At 38.8% G+C, this 24,162-nt stretch overlaps 1 protein-coding gene across 3 annotated transcripts in view; it reads right to left on the bottom strand.

Annotated features, from left to right (window-relative positions):
* DGKI (diacylglycerol kinase iota) overlaps nucleotides 1–24,162 on the bottom strand; it is a gene marked incomplete at both ends in the record, with an annotated part of 483,096 nt that overhangs the window by 234,127 nt on the left and 224,807 nt on the right. For all 3 annotated transcript variants that reach the window (XM_080700835.1, XM_080700834.1, XM_080700836.1), the window contains 2 exons: nucleotides 13,626–13,742; nucleotides 16,724–16,795. In XM_080700835.1, the coding sequence (XP_080556961.1) occupies nucleotides 13,626–13,742; nucleotides 16,724–16,795 (189 nt within the window). The remainder of the gene's footprint in view (nucleotides 1–13,625; nucleotides 13,743–16,723; nucleotides 16,796–24,162) is intronic.

The raw sequence follows: 24,162 nt of genomic DNA on the forward strand, positions 1-24,162 counted from the left end.
CATACCAGCAGCAACAGACAGCTGCATCCACTCACTCCTGGTTCCAGTAAAAGCAGCACACCCAGCCTGCACCCTTGGAATAGGCAGAGCTCTGGCAGCAAGCGTGGGCACCCAGGAACCAGCACCCATTTGCCCAGGGTACATCTTGGGACCACACCGGCTAACCCAGCTGGAATTTCCAGAGACACAGGAAAATCCATCGGGCCACAATATCTGCACAGGACCTCAGGGGGAGGTTCTAATTATACCTTGGTCATGCTCCACCCGTGTCGTAGGGAAGCACAGGCTGGAGTCTAGGGTGGTGAGTGCAGAGGTACTGACCACAGGTTAGAATTTCGCAGAACCTGTGAATTGTATAGAATCAAATAACAGTGAAACCAGACATCCGGACACATAAACCTAAAGCAGCTAAAGGAGAGAAGGTGTCCAAACACCCAGAGTGACCTAAGAAGATAAAAAAATAGAGTACAAAGAAAACTAAGAGACATTGGATGGTATTCTGAAAGTTACTAAAGCAATCACATACGCACATATTATATAGGCCTGACCCCATATGCGTAAATAAGGAGGACTGTTTATTTTACTTTTAATGTGGATGTTTTGTTTTATATTGCTTTTACAGTGCTTTTGTTTTGGTATGGTTATTGCTGTGTTATTTTTTTTTCTTTCACCCCATACTTCTCTTACTTTCACATGTTGTTTTTATATATATATATATATTGGATAGTTTGCCTTATTTTTTTATTTCACACAGCTGCTAGCTCCTTTTATTTTATTCTTGTTCTTTTGTCCTCTTTCTTCCTCTTTCCTTCCTTTATTTTCATTCTCCTCCTTTGATTGGTCTTCTTCCCTTTTTCTAGGATTACATAATAGTCTTGGTATCTTGTGTGGATTTTTTTTCTATTCTTTTTTTGTGTCTGTCTGCTCCTTCCATCACCCCTATTTACAAACCTTCCCACACTAACCCTACATACTTTTCCCCCCCAAAAAACTTTTCCACATAATATACCTCCTGGTCTAATACTCTAAGTATCTCTTACATTCATAATTACTCCACGAACGACAAGAGTCCTAGTAGTTAACTCTCTCTCATTCCTAGCAAGATTTCACCTTACGATACTCAAAGTCTTTCTCAACCTAAACATATCCTCTACCTAATCTGACTCCTTTACTAATCACCCCAGCTCCTCCCACATCACCCACCCTCAACACTGGAAAGGCTCTGCTGACTAGCCGATACCCCAACTCCTAATATTAAGATTTGACTAAGCATAATACTCACGAACGATGGGTAGAAACCAGAAAAACAGGACAGAGAACGCTACAAATATGAGAACCAGGAATTACGAAGAGACAGCAGAAATCACGAATACTGACCTACTAGAAATGCAAGAAGGGGAGTTCAGAATCTTGTTGTTCAATATGATGAAAGGATTCAAAACAAGTATAGAGGAGGTTAAAGGTGAATTAGAAACACTAAAAAAGAATCAGAAAGAGGTCTGGAATGAAATGAAAGAGGCAATAAGTGAAATGAAGACAGCAATTGAAAGAAACTCTGGAAGATTAGATGAAATGGAAAACAGAATATCAATATTAGAAGACAGTACATCCCAAACCGAAAACACAGTCAGCGATATACAGAAATCTTTACAGCAACAAAACCTAAACATCCAGCAATTATGGGATAATATGAAGCGCCCTAATCTACGGATAATAGGCATTGAGGAAGGGATAGAGGTACAGACCAAGGGCATCTGTAATATCTTCAAGGAAATAATCTCAGAGAATTTTCCAAATTTGGAAAGAGACTTCGATCTTCAAGTCCAGGAGGCATACAGAACTCCACTGAGACAGGACCAAAGAAAGACCACTCCACGCCACATAATAACCAAAATGACCAATATAGAGGCCAAGGAAGGAATCTTAAAAGCAGCGAGAACAAAAGGACGGGTGACATATAGAGGCAAAACAATAAGAATCACCCCAGACTATACAACCCAGGTCATGAATGCTAGGAGAGACTGGTATGATGTGATTCAGACCCTGGAAGAAAATAACTTCCAACCAAGGCTCATCTACCCAGCAAAACTACTATTCAAGATCAATGGTGAATCCAAAGTCTTTCACGATAAACAGAATCTCAAAAAATTCATGAATTCAAAGCCAACACTAGAGAAAATTCTTAAAGAAATAAACCATAAGGAAGAAAAAAGAAGCAGACTTCAGAATCAGAGAAGAGAGGAAGTTAATAAGTGGGCCACTTAAGTAAAGAAGAATGATCACACCACCCAAGAGTAGACAGAACACAAAATGGCAGAAAACAAAAATCATATATCAATAATATCTCTTAATGTCAAAGGACTTAACTCACCAATCAAAAGACATAGATTGGCAATGTGGATTAGGAAACATAATCCAAATATATGCTGTCTGCAAGAAACACACCTCACAGCCAAAGACATTCACAGGCTGAAGGTGAAAGGATGGAAAAAGATATACCATGCCACCAGTGACCAAAAAAGAGCAGGGGTAGCAACCCTAATATCCGACAAAACAGACTTTAAACTAAAACACATCAAAAGAGACAAATCAGGGCACCTCCTTTTACTAAAAGGAACACTATACCAAGAAGATATAATGATAGTAAATATTTATGCCCCAAATATGGGTGCAACCACATTTGTAAAACAAACCCTTCTGGACATAAGATCCCAAGTAGACCCAAATACAATAATTCTGGGAGACTTTAATACGCCTCTCACACCACTGGATCGATCTTCAAAGCAAAAGATGAGTAAAGACGTTTTAGAACTAAGGGAAACCATAAACCAAATGGACCTAATAGACATTTTCAGAGTATTTCAACCAGGAACTACAGAATACACTTTCTTCTCAGCAGCCCATGGAACCTTCTCCAAAATTGATCACATCCTGGGACACAAAGAAAATACCAGCAAATTCAAAAAATGTAATATAATTCCTTGCATCTTTTCAGACCACAACGGAATAAAAGTAGAAATCAACAACAGGAAACTCGAAAGAAAGTATTCAAATTCATGGAGAATGAATGATACACTATTGAATGACGAATGGGTAAGAGCAGAAATTAGGGAAGAAATAAAGAAATTTATGGAAACAAACGAAAACAGAGACACAACCTACCAAAACCTATGGGACACCATGAAGGCAGTACTAAGAGGAAAGTTTATTGCATTGAGTGCCCACATAAAAAGGACGGAGAACCACCAAGTAAAGAACCTAATGACACAACTCAAGGATCTAGAAATTCTGCAACAATCCATTCCCAAAGCCAGCAGAAGGCAAGAAATCATCAAAATTAGAGCAGAAATAAATGAAATAGAGAACAAAAAAACAATTCAGAGAATCAATAAAACAAAAAGTTGGTTCTTTGAAAAGATTAATAGAATTGATAAACCCCTGGCCAACCTAACCAAAAGAAAAAGAGAATCAACTCAAATTATCAAAATTAGAAATGAAAAAGGAGATATCACCACAGATAGTGAAGAAATTCAAAATATTATTAGAAACTACTTTAAAAATTTATACTCCAATAGACTTGAAAACCTGGAAGAAATTGATAGATTTCTAAGCACAGTTAACCTTCCTACACTTAGCCAAGAGGACATAGCAAGCCTAAACCAACCAATAACAACCAAAGAAATAGAAATGGCAATAAAAATTCTTCCACCAAAGAAAAGCCCAGGCCCAGATGGGTTCCCAGCTGAATTCTACAAAACCTTCAGTGAACAACTAATACCAATACTGCATAACATGTTCCGGGAAATTGAAAGAGATGGAACTCTTCCAAATTCCTTCTATGAGGCCAGTATCACATTAATCCCCAAACCAAATAAAGATACCTCAAGAAAGGAAAACTACAGACCAATATCCTTAATGAACATAGACGCAAAAATTCTAAACAAAATACTAGCTATACGCATTCAAAACTATATCAAGAAAATAATACATCATGACCAAGTCGGTTTCATCCCAGAAAAACAAGGCTGGTTCAACATACGCAAATCAATACATGTTATTCACCACATAAATAGAACCAAGAACAAAAACCACATCATCATAGCAATAGATGCTGAAAAAGCATTCGACAAAATCCAACACCCATTTATGTTAAAAACACTGCAAAAAATTGGGATAGAAGGAAAGTACTTCAACATCATTAAGGCAATATACTGCAAACCCAAAGCCAACATTATATTGAATGGGGAAAAACTGCAAGAATTTCCGCTACAGTCAGGAACAAGACAAGGATGCCCACTATCACCACTCCTTTTCAATATAGTCCTTGAGACTCTTGCTGCAGCAATCAGACAAGAGAAGGAAATCAAAGGAATTCACATAGGAAGAGAGGAATTAAAATTATCCTTATTCGCAGATGACATGATCCTTTATCTGGAAGACCCAAAGAACTCAACCAAAAGACTTCTGGACCTGATTGACAAATTCAGCAAAGTCGCAGGTTACAAAATCAACCTAAAGAAATCAGTGGCTTTTCTTTATGCCAACAACGAATCCACAATGAAAGAAATAAAAACAACAATTCCATTCACTATAACCTCAAAACCAATAAAATACCTAGGAATAAACCTAACCCAAGATGTAAAAGACCTCTACAACAAAAACTATAAAACATTAAAGAAAGAAATTGAAGAAGACCTTGGAAGATGGAAAGATCTCCCGTGCTCATGGATAGGCAGAATAAATATCATCAAAATGGCCATTCTGCCAAAACTGATCTATAGGTTCAATGCAATTCCCATTAAAATACCAGTGACATTCTTCAGAGACCTAGAAAAATCAATCATGAATTTCATATGGAGAAAGAAAAGACCTAGAATAGCCAAAGCAATTCTCAATAACAAGAAACACGCAGGAGGCATTACAATCCCAGACTTCAAACTATACTATAGAGCAATAGTAGTAAAAACAGCATGGTACTGGCACAAAAACAGATATACTGACCAGTGGATTAGAATAGAAGATACAGAAACAAACCCACACATCTTTAGTCAATTAATCTTTGACAAAGGGGCCAAACACATACGCTGGAGAAAAGACAGCCTTTTCAACAAGTGGTGCTGGGAGAACTGGCTAACCATTTGTAAAAAGATGAATCTAAACCCCTATATCTCACCAAACACAGGAATCAACTCAAGATGGATCAAAGACTTAGAAATTAGACCTGAGACTGTGAAGCTAGTAGAGGAAAGCATAGGTTCAACACTACAACATATTGGCACAGGCAGTAACTTTCTCAACAAAACCTCCAAAGCTCAGGAAATTAAAGCAAGAATAAACAAGTGGGATAACATCAAACTAAAAAGTTTCTTCTCATCAAAGGAAACTATCAATAACCTAAAGAGGAAGCCTACAGAATGGGAAAGGATCTTTACCAGCCACCATTCTGATAGGGGGCTAATATCCAGAGTATACAAAGAGCTCAAAAAACTCTACACTAGCAAAACAAACAACCCAATCAAGAAATGGGCAAATGAACTAAATAGACACTTCACAAAAGAAGAGACACAAAGGGCTAATAGATACATGAAAAGATGTTCTTCATCACTGGCCATCAGGGAGATGCAAATCAAAACTACACTGAGATTCCATCTAACCCCAGTCAGAGTAGCAAGCATAAAGAAATCAAATAACAACAAATGCTGGCGAGGATGTGGGGAAAGAGGAACTCTTTTACACTGTTGGTGGGAATGCAAACTAGTTCAACCACTATGGAGATCTGTGTGGAGATTCCTAAGAAAGGTGGGAATAGATCCACCATATGACCCAGCTATACCACTCCTGGGTATCTTTCCAAAGGAGTTGAATTCAGAGAACTACAGCAACATATGCATACCTATGTTCATAGCAGCACAATTTGTAATAGCCAAAATATGGAACCAACCCAGATCACCATCAACAGATGAATGGATAGCAAAACTATGGGAAATACACACAATGGAATTCTATTCAGCCATAAAGAAGAACAAAATTATATCATTTGAAAGAAGATGGAAAGCCCTGGAGAACATTATGTTAAGTGAGATCAGCCAAGCACAGAAGAAGAAGATACATATGTTTCCTCTAATATGCCCAAACTAGGAAACACAAAGAATACCAGAGGGACTCCAGATATTGAAGGGGAAATACTAGCTAAATTTGGATGGTAAGATAGGAGAGGAGGAAGGCCGGTCTCGATTAATAAGGGTCTACACTTGAACATGTGTAAAATTATGAATAAGACATGGTTAACCTGGACAACCATTGGTGTGTGTGTGGGGGGAAATGTGGGCGGGGGGGGGGGGAGGGCACCAAATATAGTGTAAATGTATACTATTTATGTTCAATAAAAAAATTGTTATATAAAAAAAAATAAAATAAAATAAAATAAAAAAAAAAAAGAAATAATTTTGCACATGGCTTTATTGGTTATTAAAATGTATTTAAAAATTAAGTTCATGTTGATTATTTTCTTTTCTTAAAAAATAAAATGCATAATATTGCAGACTTACAAAAAAAAAAACAAAAAAAAAAAAAAAAAAAAACAGATGTAACAAAAAGATATCTCATCCCATCATCCCAAAGGAAATCTTCTCACACATTAAACTGAACAAAATCCTGACCAGTGCTAGGAGTAGGAGGCATGGGCTCTGGCTGTTTGAGAGCCTTCTCACTGTCTGCTCCAGCTGCAACATTCTGAGAATGGTCAAAGAGGAAAAATGAGAAAATCTCATCCCAAAAGTTAAAGACAAGGTCTCAAGGGCTCCAAGTAGGTATATTTGGCTACATCACAAGTGCTAAATAACCTTTAGAATTTTCCAAAGAAAATGGCTTGGAAAATTTGTAGAGATATTATTGGTTATTGCCAACAATAAAATTAGCCATTATATTTCATAGGTCTCAAGCATTCGAAGATTATCTAATTAAAGCGATTTATAAAGGATTAGTGAGCCGGGCGCGGTGGCGCACGATTGTAATCCCAGCATTCGGGAGGCTGAGACCGGAGGATCATGGTTCGCGGACAGCCTCAGCTACTTAGTGAGGCCCTCTGCAATTTAGTGAGACCCTGTTTTAAAATAAAGAATAAAAAATAGGGCAGGGCCCAGGCATGGTGGCACATGCTTATAATCCCCGCTCTTGGGAGGCAGAGACAGGAGGATCGCGCAGGTTCGAAGTCAGCCTCGCTGGCTTAAGAGACCCTGTTTCCAAATAAAAAATAATATAAAATAGGTCTGGGAGTATAGCCCAGAGGTAGCAGGGTTTCCAGAAACCCCAGTACCACCAAAAAAAAAAAAAGTTGATTTAAATCTGTCTTAATATTTGATTTCTCCCCAAAATTTATTTTTTACTAGGCAAGTTTTAAACCATTATGTGTAGAATGGTGTCATTTATTAAGCACACACCCCCCAATGCACACAGTGGTTTTGTTTTTTCCATGGGCACATGTCTATGCATGTAAATTCTAGCAAAATCTCCATATGGATATATAATGAAAGAGATAGGGGAGATGCTTGTAATTTTAAATTTTTTAGAAGGGAATGTTTTGACCTGAAAAGTTTATTTTGATAGGGAAAACATTTTGTTTTTTACTCATAAAATAAATAATAAATTAAAAGATTGGGTGCTAACATTCTTTCAAAGAAATCATATTGTTCCAACTCAGCCCTACTGATTCTCAATAGACTCTATTCAGGAAAGAGGATGGAGTATCCATGTTATATTCTTTCAAGAAGTTGGTAGAAACCCTTTGATATTAGCAGTAAAGTAAAAGAGAGACAGTGGAAAAGCCCGTGGTTCAAGGTACAAAATGTTCTTTTCAAAAAGTGTCTTGTCTCATGATATAACTTCTGCAAAATCCTTCTCATTCTCCTCATCTAAAATGTGACCCTATAAAAAGTTCACAAGGCGCACATCTCGGTTACCTCCAAGCATCCGTGTTGGTGTTTCCATATCTTTAATGCTGTTTATCCAGGAAAAATATTGTCCATTAATATTTTAAGTTCAGAGGAGAAACGCTGACATCTGTAACTTTGAATTTAACTTAGAATTTTTGGAATTAATTTCAAATATGTCAACAGATTTCCGCTTGATACTTAAAATTTAGGTTTCTCTCATCTGAATGCTTTAAAATCATCTACCTTCCATCCTCTTTCAATGTGGAGTAAACAGTTTCCTCCTCTCTCTAAGTAATTTGGTGATGAAACTTAGCAAATGCGCAGGCAGCCTTCATTCCCTCACCAGCAAGAATTCACACAGCTCCAACCCTACAGCTGCTCGGGGAGTCGTTATCCTCAGAGCCAGCCATCTTTTAACAGAGAAGGAAAATTTGTGGCTTAATTCCATCTCTTCGCAAACCACTCTTCCTCACCATAAAACATCTGCAGTTTCATTTTCTGTGGTTTCAGTTATCTGCAGTCAACTGTTGTCTGAAAATATTACATGGAAAATTTCAACCATAAAAAGCCATCAATTTTGAGTAACTTTCATTACAGTATATTGCTATGGGTATAAATTTTTTGTGGCTATCATATGTTATATTTTATTACTAGTTATTGTTGTTAATCTCTTACTGTGCCTAGTTTATAGATTAAGGTTTTATCACAGAAATGTATGTGTAGGAAAAGCACATTATAGAAAGAGTTTGGCCTAATCCATGGTTCCAGGCATTTGTGGACTATCTTAGACTATCTCCCTTGTGGATAAAGGGATAAGGACTACTGTACAATCAAATGGACTCCCTTTTCTCCTTCTCTCTGGGGAGATTCATTTAAACACATGCATCCAAATAAAGCTGACTTTGATGATCTGGCTTAACTGTTCTCAGTATGTTCCATCAACTTGGACTGTCTTTCCTTGTCTCTCTTCCTGATGGCACTAGCCACATCCTTCAAAGCCAACCACTCATGGTTGGCCCACCTTGAGCCCCACATCTGAAGTTGCTCATTTCTGCTTCATACTCTCACTGTCTTTACACTCTACATAGCACCTACTATCCTCCACCTCGGGCATATAGCCCATTACTGAGCATGGTTAAACCAACCCATCTTGCCCCTTGCTCTCTTTATCCTATGGGTATCTTTCCCAATGATGCATAGTAGCCTAAAAGGTAATTCTTCTAAAACAGCAGGTAGACACTCTTTTATTAGAGATATACATGTGGCTGAATTCTTTTTTCTAGAATCCACAAATACTCTGCCCTATGAGGTATAAATTCTTTGTGGATATCATATCTGGTTCATCTTTGGATTTCTTACTGCACATAATGGCATCTTTGAAAATGGCTAAATAGATATTTACTTAATTAAGATCATCTTCATTATTTTTGAAGCAGTGTGATAAAAAATACACACATAGAATACACACACACACACACACACCCTGAAAGATGAAAAACATTTTATTCTGCTGTCCTCCATCTATCTCCCAAATTCTTTTTTAAATCCACTTCCAGCTGGGCGTGGTGGCGCATGCTTGTAATCCCAGCACTTGAGAGGCTGAGACCGGAGGATTGCGGTTCGCAGACAGCCTCAGCTACTTAGCGAGGCCCTCTGCAACACAGTGAGGCCCAGTTTCAAAATAAAGAATAAAAAATAGGGCAGGGGGTATAGCTCAGAGGTCAAATGCCCCTGGGTTCCATCCCCAGACCTGCAAAAAAAACTAAAAAATAAAAAATAAAATAAAATAAATCCACTTCCAAATGTCTCAAATAAATTTTGAGTCACTGGAAATAGCTTGTCACCTGTGTCCACCACACTATGTAGTTTTGACTGCAAACCATGATTTGATGGAAAACTCAAGGACTTCTGTCAGTCCTGTCATTTTTTAGTGTCTGTGGGATACAACATTGATGGTCACTCTAGTCTTCTTTTCGTTTTTAATAACAAAGTAATGACACCACAGCTCTCTCCTGTTTTGCAAGACTCTCTTCTTTCACTTTCTGCATGCAAATGATCACCCAGTCTTCTTTTTCTCTTTATTCATTTAATGAATGAGCCTCAGTGAGTGCTCCTGCTCGCTCGCTCCACCCCCTCTTTCTTTCTCTCTCTCTCAGTATTGGCGACATAAAAGTAAACCAACAATCCCTACCACAGTAAAAAAAAAAAAAAAAAAAAAAAAGAAAGAAAGAAAAAAAAAACAGAAAAAGAAACCAGTTATAGTATCTCAAGGTGCTCTGGGAGCTCACTTTACACCCTATCTACTGAAAATCTCATTCTCTTTCCATCCTCTTTCCTTTTAATACAGATGGCTCAGGTATCAGAAGCTTCAGTCCTGACCTGTCCAGAATTTTCATCTGTAGTGCATCTTTGCTTTGATGCCCTGCACTCCTAAAAGTCAACAAGAAGAAAATCAACAAGTGCTAACATTTATTGAGTATTTACAATGAACCACGTGTCAGGTGCATTTCTAATCTATTAATTCTTAGGAAAACGCTGGGAATTAGCCTAAGTATTCTTTCCACTTACTAGTGAGAAACTGAAACAGAAGAGTTTTATGATTTTCAATATAAAATAAATTAGTAAATGGACAAGTAAGATTAAGAACCCCAGTGGTCTGAGCTCAAAAGCCAGAACTCTTACACACTATCATGTTGTCCGCCAGAATCATCACACACCAGTTTCTAAACAAAACATGGTTCATGATTTAACTTGCTTGCTATCTTTGGGCCACAGAAAGAGGGACCATCAAAATATTTAAAGAAACCCCAATTCCACAAGATTTTCTACTAAGACAGTGAGACAGTATCTGAAAACCAAAAAAAATTTGGTTTTCAGAATCCAAATTTCTGGGTGCAAACTCATCTCAAACTATTCAATACCTCTATGGCCCTGTGTAGTTTATTTGGTTTCTCTTTGCTTCTTTTTCTTCAGCCGTAGAGTGGCAATAATAGGATACTGACTCGCAGGGTACTGAATTTAAAATATTTTAAATATTTCCTAACACATATAAAGCATTTGGTAAATGTTAGCTCATCTTAGTCTCCTTATCATTACAATGATTAATCATAGAAGACAAAAAAAAAAGGGAATTTTGAACAATGAATTCAAACTTGGGCATCTAGATTGAGAGCTACAAATATCATCGCTCACTAAACGTAACCAAGACTCTTTAGAGAAATGGCTGATTCCAGATATAGACAGGAAAGGCATGAAATGACCCGGGGGCATCGTGTCATTCCTAAAGCCAAGGAAGTTATCAAAAGCTTCATGGCTCATGACAGGAGACAGAAGCCACATGGAAGGAAGGGCTTTCAACTGGTGAAAGCAATGTGAATATAAGAAGAGTAATGAAAGCAAAAGACAAATGCATAGTGTGTGATATTTGTACGTATATAAAAATTACATACGTCCATACTAGTAATCTGTTAAAAAAAAAAAAAAAACATGACAATTCGTGCCACCTTTAAAGATGGCTAGTGGGGGCCGGGATGTAGTTCAGTGGCAAAGCAGGTACAGTGCTCTGGGTTCGATCCCCAATTCCAAAAAGACCAAAAATCTTTAAAGATTGCTAAGGAATCAAGTTATTATTCTGAAAATTACTAATAAAGGCAAATACTGAACAATAAGAACTGTGCTGGATCTATCACAATACTTGATTTCAAATTATACTACAAAACTACAGTAATAAAAGCAACATGGTATTGGCATGAAAACAGACAAACCAACCAGTGCAATAGAATAAAACATACAGAAACAAATCCTCAGACATACAGCCAGTTGACTTTTACAATGGAGCTAAAAATATATGCTGGAGAAGACAGCCTCTTTAGTGAGTGATGCTGGGAAAACTGGATATTCCTATGTAGAAGAATAAAATTAGACCCCTATACAAAAATTAACTTCATAAGGATAAAAAAACCTAGATATTAGAGCAGAAACTTTGCAATTACTAGAAGAAAACATAGGACCAATTACAATATCTAGGCATTGGTAGAAATTTCCTCAACAAGACCCTTGGAGGTCAGGAAATAAAACTAAGAATCAATAAATCAGGGAGCATCAAATTAAAAAATCTTTGCATTGCAAGCAAAGGTCATGTATTGTATCATATATCTAAAACTTTGATACAATCTAGGTTTTCAATGAAAAGGTATTGAGTCTTCTAAATCAACATATAACATAAAACCTTAGAGAGATGACTAAATTAGAGTAAAAAATAAGAAGAAAGAAGTAGGCATGTTAAAAAGATTTAAAAATAAAAAAATCAGAATTCAGTACACTTGAATTTCAGGCAGCAATATGTATATATAGTTTGCTTTGTCACCTTGGGAAACTCATTTAACATACCTTGCCATTTGATTTTTTTGTTATAAAATCAAATGCCAATGAAGTGAAAGACTATAGCCCCTACTTTTTAAATGATTAATAATGCATTTCCTCTGGGGGGGGAAAAAAAAACTCTCCTAAGGGCTTCCATGGATTAAGACTTGAGAAGATTATTCCTAATCTTTACTCGTCAACAGAGGGTAAACTTAAGATGAAATACACAAGACAAACAGTATCTCTCATCTACTAGTTTTTAAATAAAACTAAGTCGATGCGAATAAATTGTCTGATGACTCTGAAGAGCAATGAAGGCGGAGTCACCATAACTTTTTTTTTTTTTTTTTTTTTTTGGTGGTACTAGGGTTCCTGGAAGCCCTTCTACCTCTGGGCTACACTCCCAGACCTATTTTTACATTTTTTTTTTATTTGGAAACAGGGTCTCCTAAGCCAGCACACGCGGCTGGCTTCGAACCTGTGTGATCCTCCTGTCTCTGCCTCCCAAGCGCGGGGATTACAAGCATGCGCCACCATGCCCGGACTTCACCATAACTTTTAAAGATGCTGCATCCAATGAGACTTCCTAATATGCCCACACCCCAGGGGGGGTACAATCTCTCTCTCTTTCCACACCACTAAATGTCTGTCATCCGATCACTTGGAGCTAATTGTCTAAAATGTATAGTAGAAAGCAAGAAACATTGCAGTCAAAGAGTATGACCTAGTCGAGAAACCACCACAGTTCCCAGAAAATGAAGGAGAGACTCACTGGGAGAGGAGGTACATGGAGAGGAGTACAGAATGAGATCAGGCACCAAGAGATCGATTCTATAGTGCCTTCAGGAAAGAGCACTGCTCTGTAAGCAGGCCTTGTATGTGAAGAAAGATGGTGACTCATCCACTACCTTTCAGGTTGGAGGTAGCAGAAATCTTTAGCAAACCACGAAATCTACACCTGCACTCAGTTTACATACTAGGAATGCCCAGGCCAGAAGAAAAGGGTGGGACGAGAGAAAACAGCTGTACCCCCAACTGGTTCTCCCTGGAATCCAAGAGAGCTGCTATCAAAGTGAATACTATTAGCAAATGAATGGGAAGAAAACAGTCTTGGGACTTTGATTCTCTTAGGATGGGAGGCTGGTTCCATGAGAGAGCCCAATGCAGTCAAGTGCTGGACCATGGGATGGATTTGGTAGCTGAGCATGGAACCTTGGGAATGAATGAACAGAGGTTGTTGGAACCCAAAGACTAGTCAGGGGGGAGAAAAGCAAGTAGCAGCAGTTAATTTTCTCTGCCCTGGCCCAGCAGCACCTTGGTCTAGGCAGTTACCTGAGGTTTCTTCACCTTAATGATCCAGGTGGGCGGGACTATAACAGCAGCGTGCGCCCCCAGGGAGCAGGGTTCCTCTATGTGGTGCAGCATGAAGCAGGTCACCTTATTGTGAAACTGGAGAGAAAAATGGGCTGATTAGCAATTCTAGGCAAAAGCTAATGCTGCAATAAAAAGGAATCAAAGCATGGGCAAGCACACGTGTGCACGCACACACACACACTTGGGCATGCACACACACTCACTCACTAAGGACACATGCCAACCAGCCTCAGGGGCTCAGAGACCAGATTTCTGATTCCAATAATACACAAACTTACCTCAGTGGTTAACAAGAAATCAGTCTGGTAGGAGAAGCCTGCTAAAACTTTCTGTTTAAGAGCAGGTTTACATAAAAATGTTAGGAATTTGGGAGGCTCTAGTAATTCTGATTTGCACGCAACTGTTTCCTTTGATCTGCACAGGTCACAGATTTGGTGGATTCTGAATCATGTTGGGACGAAAATGAAGTCAAGCAGAAAGTCAACCCTTCGTCTCTCCTCTTTCTATCATAGATGCAAACTCACTCAGGTTATCTTTGCAGTTTAGAGAAGCCAGGAAAGAGGCAGGATGCCTTTTCTAGAAAGTTATTAAAACCAGTACAAAGAGATTGCCTCTGCTGGGTTTGTTTAGAGCCCTTAAAAAGATACAGTGGGGTCTTATTATACTTGGCAAGCCTAAAGTGTTTTTTGTTTTAGAAAGAAAGGAAATCAATGTAGATTAAGGACCACAACAGTACTTCAGTTAGGAGGCAGGGGAGAAGTCTTAACATGATACCCCAGCTGGGATACTAGGATTAATAGCCTTTGGCCAATCACAGTTTCAGTCATCTTTTGACTATAAAGTGAGAGTAATGTGCAGTAACTTATTTTCTAATAACCATAAAATCAACATTATTATAATAATTAGGGGCCTTAAATTTTAATCATAGTGATTTCTGAAAACTTAACAACAGTTTCTACTTAGATTATATTTATTGTGACCATATAATTTATGATTTTAACTGGAGTGATTTAAGAGTAAAAAGGATCACTGACAATAATTATGTTAGAACAACAAACATAAATTAGGACTGTCTCAAGGCAACTGGCAATCGTGGCCACCCTAATTTTATTGTACACCATCAAAGGGACTTTGTTTTCATTTCTGCATGTCTTCAACACTTGCTGTGATCCAGTGGACAATTACTAATCAATCAATTAAGGAGAGAATAATAATTGGTAAGATAATTAATAATTCTCCCTGCCACCAGTTATTTGTGATCTGCAAACAATTAAATATACCAAAGGAACACTAATTGAATATTTGCTTTCAAAACTATTTCCTAAACAATTCAAATTCTCAAATGCGTGACCACTGATTTGTGGGGGAGTACTGGGGGTGGAACCTAGGGGCTTTTTACCTCCAGGCTACACCCCAACCTATTTTATATTTTATTTGAAGACAGGGTCTCACAAAGTTGCTGAGAGCCTCACTAAGTAGATGAGGCTGGCTTTGACCTGCACAATCCTCCTATCTCAGCCTCCTAAGTACTGGGATTACAAGTGTGCACCCCTATACCGAGCTGACCATTTAAATTTTAAATGGCTGAGGTCAGCTGAGCATGGTGAAATAGCCCTGTAATCCCAGTATTTGGGAGGCTGAGCCAGGAAGACTGCAAGTTGGGGTCCAGCATCAGCAATTTCACAAGACCCTCAACAATTAAGCAAGAGCCATTTCAGAATTTAAAAAATCAAATAGGGCTGGAGATGTAGCTGGAAAATAGAATGCCACTGGATTCAACCTCCAGTATCAAAATTAATCAATTAGCTAATTAATTAAATGACAGGGTTCTCAGAGGCTACCTAAATCAACTCTTTCAACTTGTACTTGAATAATCTCCAGTCTAGATATTAAGAGATAAGTTCAAAACTGCACAGCTATTTTGGGGGAGCTAGAATCTTAATACAGGAAATGCAGCTCCCAAACCAACATTTCTAGCTCTTGAAGCACAGAGGGTCACCTATTTGTTTGACATCAAATGTTTTAGAAGGGATTACCTATATGTTAAAACAGACCATTACTGTAATCCATGCCAAAGCATTTTGTATTTACAGTAGTTTCAAATCACCTGCCACAATGTGGGAAGTGAGAAAATTCAAACATGTGTGGAATTAATCAAGATGCTGCCGTGATGGGCAAGGGAAAGTCTTTGTAGTAACTCAGTTGGACTCTAGATTAGGGAGTACACATGCTCATTGCAAAGTGTGGCTAAATTTGCAAAATCAACTAGGCCTGGACAAGGTATCTCCTCCCAGACTGGGAGAAGCAGATGCAGAAACAGGTCCAGCCTATCTGAGCACACGTGACCAAGATGCTGTCCCCCCAATGGTGTCTCATCAGGTCAGGGACCTCAGCTCACCCTCTGCAGCATAAAAGTAGCCCTAGGCAATATACAAATGCAAAAACAGCCATTACACAAGTGTGTAGGCATGGCTGTGTTCCAATAACACTTTGTTTAAAAAAATAGGTGTTGGCTATATTTGGCCCTAAGAGCCTAATGAATCAATTGTAAGAAGGAGTTGCAATTCAGAGAGTATACATACAACTACAACCATGTCCAAACCTAAAGACGAATTCAAGAAGCGCTCACTCTTCACACTTAGCCCCATGAAAACAAGTCAGGAGCACTAGTGTTGTGTGTGGCTTTGTTCCTAGCACTGCACCTCCTGTACCACAGAACTTTGCAAGTATCTAGTGGAGAGAAAGGCAATGTGGTCTGGGGATAAGAAGCCTTCCATTTTAGTCCAGGGTGGGAACCAGAGGGAAATCCAGTCTTTGGTCCCAGGCTTCAATGTATATAAAAGAAAGAGGTGACCACATCTCTATCATTTCTCTCATCTCACGCATGCTACTGTTCTATGATTTTGCTGCCTTTCTTCCTACAAGCATCCTGTATGAGAAGAGTAACATGTTGAGTTAGGATAACCTTTCATTTGCAGACAGGCCCCCAAGCGTTGATGTTAGTCTATTGGGGTCACCCACAAGTCCACCATACTATATTCAAATCCTGGACTTACCGCCTGCTTGCACCAGGAACAGCTGATGGCCACAATTTCTTTACTGTGGAAGGAGAACTTTTGCTGGAAGCCCTGGGATATTAGGACAAGAAACAGAGACTTTAATATCACCTCAATCGCATTTGCCCTCCAGAGGCCAGAATGGACTACTACTATAGTAACCAGAGCCCCAAGCACCACAGTGAAACAATACTCTTCTTCTGCTGTGCAAAGACTTTCTACTTTTAAACCATCTGGAGTGTGGAGGGAGGAGGCAGTGGCCTTACCTATACCACAAGCTTCTCTAAGCTGGCCACACACACAAATATTTGAACAAATAAGCAAATAAATGTATTTCTGATCTGGTTTTATTGAGAACAAAGGAAAAGTGACTATTGGTTTACTTGGTCCTATAAAAAAATTGTCATGTATCTCAGAGGCTCTATGCAACTTTAATCTTTGAGAATCCAGGAAGAAAGAAGTTACATATCAGAAAGACAATACCTAGAAGTCAGGGTCTGGGAGAAGTCCAAGGGCATCATGGGAAATTCAAACACCTTCATAATCCCCTGGGATGTATGCTCTCAAAACAAGCAATTTTTAGTTTTTCTCCCTCACCAGCAAGCAGTGTTGAGATGCAGAGAATGGTAAAAACAATCCTCTTAAATGAAAAAACAGAATGGCTCTTCCATCAAGAGGGGAAGAGGTGATTTTAACTGCTGCTATCTCTAAATAATTATCAATGAGAAGTATGCAGTAATGCTCCAAGAATCCTTTCCCAAAACTCTCATTTCTCTTTGCCTGAAAAATCTAAACCCAAGAAAACAAATGCAGACCAGTGATCAAAACAACAATAACAAAAACAAAACAAACAACAAAACAGGATTTTTTTTGTAAGATGGTCAGTAGAAAACAGAAAGATGTATCTGATGGGCAGGAATTATCCCAGCCAAATAAGTCTTGTTTAATGTGTACTAATGCTTTTAAGCTAAAAGTCCATTGAGACACATATGACATGAGGCGCCATGGCATTCATTTGGGAGTTAGTTTCCATAACTCCTGTCTCTCTTTTGGACTTGGTATCTGTTGAGCGTTCCCTCCTTTCTGAACCTTTCTTCATTCCCTCAGACACCATCCAGGCTTCTTCTGCCTCTCCAGTCTCTACACGTGGCCATCAGCCCAGGACTGGGTTCAGTCATTCTTGCCCTGTGACTCTTCTAATCTTCTTTGCCCCACCACCCCCCATATCACTTCTGTAAATGAAACTTTTTAATACCATATTCTTTTGGATTTGAACCATTTCTCTATCACCACCCCTTTCTCAGAAACTTACATGATAATATTTTTACTCCCTGTGCAGAAAAGACTTAGCATAGCAAGCCTGATAACTCCTATCCTTAGAAAGGCTGCTTGCACGGTTGGCCCTTGGTTGTACCTGCCAACTCGGATCATGGAAGGGTTTTTCCAATTCCCAGAAGTTCAGTGGCTCAGCAGGCCTAAACTGTTGCACAAACAGTGTGGTGTACTGCTGAACATCTGCTTTCTTTCTGAGAATCTGGAATTTTGGTACATGCTAGGCAGAGGGTGCTTATGTGAAGAGGCTTCACTAAAACTCTGGACACTGAGTCTCCGATAAAAATCAGGAGACAATATGTCACCTGTGTTTCACAACTGACTGCTGGAAGGACCCAGTGCCTCCTATGATGCTCCACTAGGAGAGGACCCAACAAGCTAGCATCCAGTCTCTTCCACACTATCCTAGGCACCTTTCTCTCTGCTGACTTTGCTCTCTGTCCTTGTGTTGTAACATAAATCAAGTTTGAGCACTACATGCTGAGTCCCACGAGTCCTACTGGTGAATCCCTGAACCTGAGGTGCTCTTGGGGACCTCTGACACAAGCCACTCTCCACAGGTCATAGGTCTTGCCATGTCTCCTCTGCCAATGGCAGCACCTCTTCTCCAAGAGAGAACTGCTTCTGTGATATACATGGACGGAAGGACTGAGCCAGCTGTGATGGCCACGTGTGTGGTCCTGAAGGGGCAGGCAGCCACCCCGAGTCTCCAGCACCTGAGAGTGCAACTAACTGCCTAACAGGAACAGCATTCAGAGAGGAGGCAAAGTCTAATGCACCAAAGGATTAGACACAGGGCTTTTGAAAGACCATGCTAACCTATTTAGTCCAATGGAGAGCACCAAAACAGCAGAAATGACTTTCCATTGCAGATACCTGAAAACTTCCCTCTCTTCCTTCAAGCCACTAAGCAGAAAGCAACCAGGGAGATGGATAAAACTTGTGGGTGCCAGAACAACAATCTGTGAAGCTGTGTGAAGGAAAGAAAGAGCAGCTAAGAGCATGTGTGCTGGAGCTGGAGTGGAGTGAGCTGGAGCTGGAGCTGGTGAGGGTCCTGAGTGCTCTGAACGCCCCGCCCTGCAGCCCAGACCCCACACCCAGCACAGCCTCCAGCTGTGCCAACCTGCCACTCAACATCCACAACATGGCTGTTTTCTCCTGTGTCCTCCCGGTGACAATCTCTCTCCTTCTTTACTCTTCACTACCACCAGGTAAAGTGATGCTTTTTTAGTTTCTGCTTCCAGCTCAAAATACTTAGATATGCCTTTTCCCAAAAATTAAGAGAATAAACTCTGCTGATAGGCATTTGGGCTCCTCCATCACCCATTCCTTTCTTTCATGAATCCTCCCTATGGCAAGATAGGTTTGATTTTATTCTGCCGCATACTTTCTTTCCTTTATATTTCCATTTTTGTCCCATATTTTTCTCATTCCTAGCCCACCATATGGAAATCCTACCACCATTTCATAAATAGTATCTAAATTTTGCTTTCATTACACAATCCAAAAAATGTCTTCTAAAGTCATCTGAATTCACCCGACCTATCCTCCTAAACTATGGGCCTTGCCACCTGTATCTTTTTTTGCCACCAATAAATAGTTGTCCCAAGGAGCTGGGTATTTGAGGTGTACATGTATCACCTCTCCAGTGGAACTATAAGGCTTCTGAAGGATGTCCCTGTATAGATTTTAGCAACTTGGTATAGTTCTTTAAACATCATAAACATAGTATATATATATATATTTTTTTTTCTTATTAACTGAACAAGAAAGTCACTGCTACCACATAATGACCCATTTGCAAACTTCAGATTATACAAACTTTCAATCCCTGATCCAAGCCACCGGAAAATATGCCTCATTCACTACACCTCTTGCAGGCAAAAAAAAAGACATCCTTGTAGCTACTGCCAACATGCTAGGATTCTAAAATTCACTTTTCAACCTGAAATAGTGATATGCTGAGTGGCTACAATCGATATGGTAAAATGTGTGGCCAGGCCACAGCTGTAGCCACAACCAGAAGTTGACTAAGTGCTGTGGTTCAAAATAATTCAGTGTCAAATGCCATCACCCAGGCACCATTTCATCAGCTTATACAGCAGATGGTGGTGCATTCAATAGATGCTGAGGACACATGGCAAAGCTGAGAAGAATTCCTGACTGAATCCTGACAGATGCCCTGGCTGAATTTCAAATGACTCCTGGATCTTCTTGCTGGCTGATGATCTTAGGTGAATCACTTAACCTTTCTAACATCACTCTTTACCCCAAAACGGGAAGAATGATATTAACATCTTCTACATGACCAGGTAGTTATAAGCACCAAATGAGATGATGTGTTTGGGGGAGTCTTTATAATGCCATAAACGTGTGTGTGTGTGTGTGTGTGTGTGTGTGTGTGTGGCAGTACCTTTATTACTAAGATCTATCAATAGAACCTCTTGTATATAGTACCTTGCTAGATAGCCTGCAGTCCTCTATTCAATGCTTTAGGGTGGATGCTTCAGCTATATCCCACCACTGAAGATGGGCCTTCTGTTCTAGCTTCAGGGAGAAAACAGGTGCATTCACTATGGTACTGACATCCAGGCTGATACCAGAAACAAACAAGGCTAAACCCAATGGGGGCGCTGGGCAGGATGCTTATGCAGAACTGTGGGGAGGGGGGTCCCTTGAAAGTGAGCCTGGAGGTCTTCAGCTCTGCTTTGGTTTCGATTCCAGTCTGGCAGAGTCACAGAGCCCATGGCCTCAGGGTTATTATCTAACACAAGAGACTTAAATAGAGCCACCTTGGAGCCTTCATGGCCCAAGTTCCCACAGGCCACCTGCCATGGAGAGCTTTGGGCCAAGCTCTTAAAAACAGCAAAAAGAACCAGATTCCTAATCATTCATGTTTCAATGCCAGCCCAAATCTGCTCTGATGATACTGACAGATGCCCTGACTAAATTTCAAATGACTCTGTGATTTTTAAGGGCTATTTTGTTCATCATTATCAAAGAGGAAAATAGGGATTTGAGGGTTAGATGCTTTAGATCCAAGTGACTCAGAATTTAAAATATCAAGAACACTGAAGGACGAGGTCACTGTCTTGGATCTGTGGGTGTTTTCAATCACATGGAGCCCTTTGGAATAAAGCTTAAACAAGATTTATTCTGAGAAACTAAATCTCTGTTGTTTCTCTTTCTTCTGCCAATGTAGGGCATGTACCAAATGGCACTCGGTTTGCAGCCTTGGCCGAACCCAGAAAAAAAGGGCTTTACATGATATAAATGGAATTGTTATCTTGCTTCTGTTTTCACCTGAGGTTTGAGGTGGGGAAATCTATTAAGCATAGGCTGATTCCCCGTTTGACTTGATTCGATCCCACACAAAGGTGGGTACTTCACATTGCCTCCAAAACTTGAAACAACACCAGCATAAGCCTCTCCACATTGGCCAGCATGTCCAAGGCTCATGGTGTTACTAAAGGTAGACTCAAGGAAACTATAAGATTCAATCAGGTTTTTTTTTATTATTAAAGAGGGAACTTCAAGTATTTTTGTTCAAATACACTCTATGATTTTTGAAATGTAAATAAAATATATATCTTTTTGTTTGTGTGGTGCTGGAATTGAATGCAGGAACATTCTTCCTCCAAGCTATACCCCCAGCCCTTTTAATTCTTTATTTTGAAACAGCGTCTTGCTTGGTTGCTGAAAGGCTCTCTATATTGCTGAGGTTGTCCTTGAACCTACCATCCTCCTGTCTCAGCTTCCCAAGTACTAGGATTATTACAGGTCCTCACCACCATGCCTGACTAAACATTATATACATATATATATATATATATATATATATATATATGTGTGTGTGTGTGTGTGTGTGTGTGTGTGTGTGTGTGTGTATGTATATGTATATATATAGTTTTATACATTTTATATTTCATCTCTAGAACATTTATAGTAAGTGGAAATGCAAAGTTCATAATTTCCAGAAAAAATAAGATTGAAATTTTAAAATAAAACAGGTATATAGCACCCTTTTAACTGTTTTTCATGGAATACAAATTCCATAATGACTTGGTATTCACTAGTGTAAAAGGAAATATTTTTCCACTTTGAGCAAGACTTCATCAGAAAATCTCAAACTGGTTGTGTTGTTTCAGTGAAAATACTTCCAACCAGCCAAAGCTGGTAAAGGACCGTGACCTTCAAGTTACCTAGCTAAAGTCCAGACCCACACCAACCTAACTCAAGGCCCTCTCCCAACCAAAATAAATAAGCAAATAAAATGGCATTCATGTTAATCTATTACCTACTGACTTGCAGGTTAATTTTTTTTATCTAGATTGTATATTTCAATCTTCAATTATCAAAGCCAAAAGAACCAACCCACTTCCTAAGACATAAAAATCACTGACTTTTCTCCTCAACAAACTATTTGATAAGAATTTTCCACTGACATTTGTACCCTTGAATGACATGTGACTTCCTAGAAATTAGACTAGTGTGGTAACATGTCTTTTCTTAGTTTTATTAATCTAAATATATTAGTATAATATTCTAGATTTTGTGAGACTGGGATTTATTCCTTCATAGAAAACCTAATTTATCTGAATTCCCTAAAATTCTCATACTGATTTATTGCTCTTTAGGTAAATTTTTTAAAATAGTTTAGGCTTCCAAAATTTAAGTACATGTGTTCATTAAGCTGGACTGTCATAAACACTATCTTTAGAAATTGAACCAGAGTGAGCATTGTCTTTATAACTCCTGGTAGCACTTCAAATTATGTGAGTTTAGTTACTTTATTAGAACCATCTTCGAAAAATCTGAATTCTTATCTACTGGGTTTAATTACAATATATGCTATGATATTAATTAACGACTCTGACACTTTGTCACTGCCCTTATTCTCCATTATATGTTTTGGCTCTGGGACTCATTGGTCCCACCTACAGATTGACATGTTCTTATTCCTCATTGGACCAGCCTGAGTTCCTCAATTCTAATGCTGTTTGTATTTACAATACATTAATCAGAGTTGGTTGGCCTTCTTATCCTCAGATACTTCCTCCTTTTTCTGTTCATTTATCTGAAAGTCCCTGCTTCAAGCTACAGATCATAAATTGAATCTTTTCAGAGAAAAGTCAAACATTAAGGGTACAGATTCTAGTATGGGTTAACACTGTTACTACAAATGTGTCAGGCCATATGAAAAGACTAAGACATGATTTCCAGGACATTTCTATTCCAGAAGCAGATGACCCTGTGGAACTAGACAGCTTAACCCAGGGCCTTAGAACTAAGATGCTTCATAACAATTGCAGTACTGGTGGTAGAAACCAGGGGCATTCTACCTCCGAGCTATACCCGGGCCCTATTTTTTATTATTTATTTTGAAGCAGGGTCTCACTGAGTTGCAAAGGGCCTCACTAAGTAGCTGAGGCTGTCAACAAACTGCGATCCTCCAATTGCAGCCTCCCAAATGCTTATTTATATTTTAATACATGGTGACTAAAAATAGCTATTATATTTACATTTTATATTTTAGTAAACATCCTAATTTTAGAAAAAAATATTTTATGTAGGCAGTGTTATATGTGATAAGGCCCAAATGGTATATAAATCATTAACTGCTGGGGTTATCTTTACCCTAGAATACCATGGAGGTTTCTTATATTGAATCATTTCCTTAATAATGCAACTAGCTATAAGTATGGTAATGTTTATCCATTAAAATTAATTTTTATATCTGGCCCATGACTTATAACCTTACCAACAAAACATAGTTTTATGTTACTAATATTCATCAAACAGCTTGGTATTTTGGGGAAGGACAAAACTAGTTAAAACAGTTTGAATTTTTTTAAAGATAGGATTAATGTTGACATAGCTACCAACTATGAATCATGATACCTTCCAGTAAAGCAATATAACACACAATCTTGCTGACTATATGAAATTACAGTAAATAACTGGTTGTACTCTATCCTTACATAATTGATCAAGGAAAATACTCTTCTGCTGGTAGACCTAGCCACTTTATTTTTGTATAAGAGTCTACTCTTATACAACTCCCAGAGAACAAAGAAAAGAAGCTATGAAATTTGTCCAAGTTACTC

Source organism: Muscardinus avellanarius (genome assembly GCF_963383645.1).
Source record: "Muscardinus avellanarius genome assembly, chromosome: 9".
In the NCBI taxonomy this organism is placed as follows: domain Eukaryota; kingdom Metazoa; phylum Chordata; class Mammalia; order Rodentia; family Gliridae; genus Muscardinus; species Muscardinus avellanarius.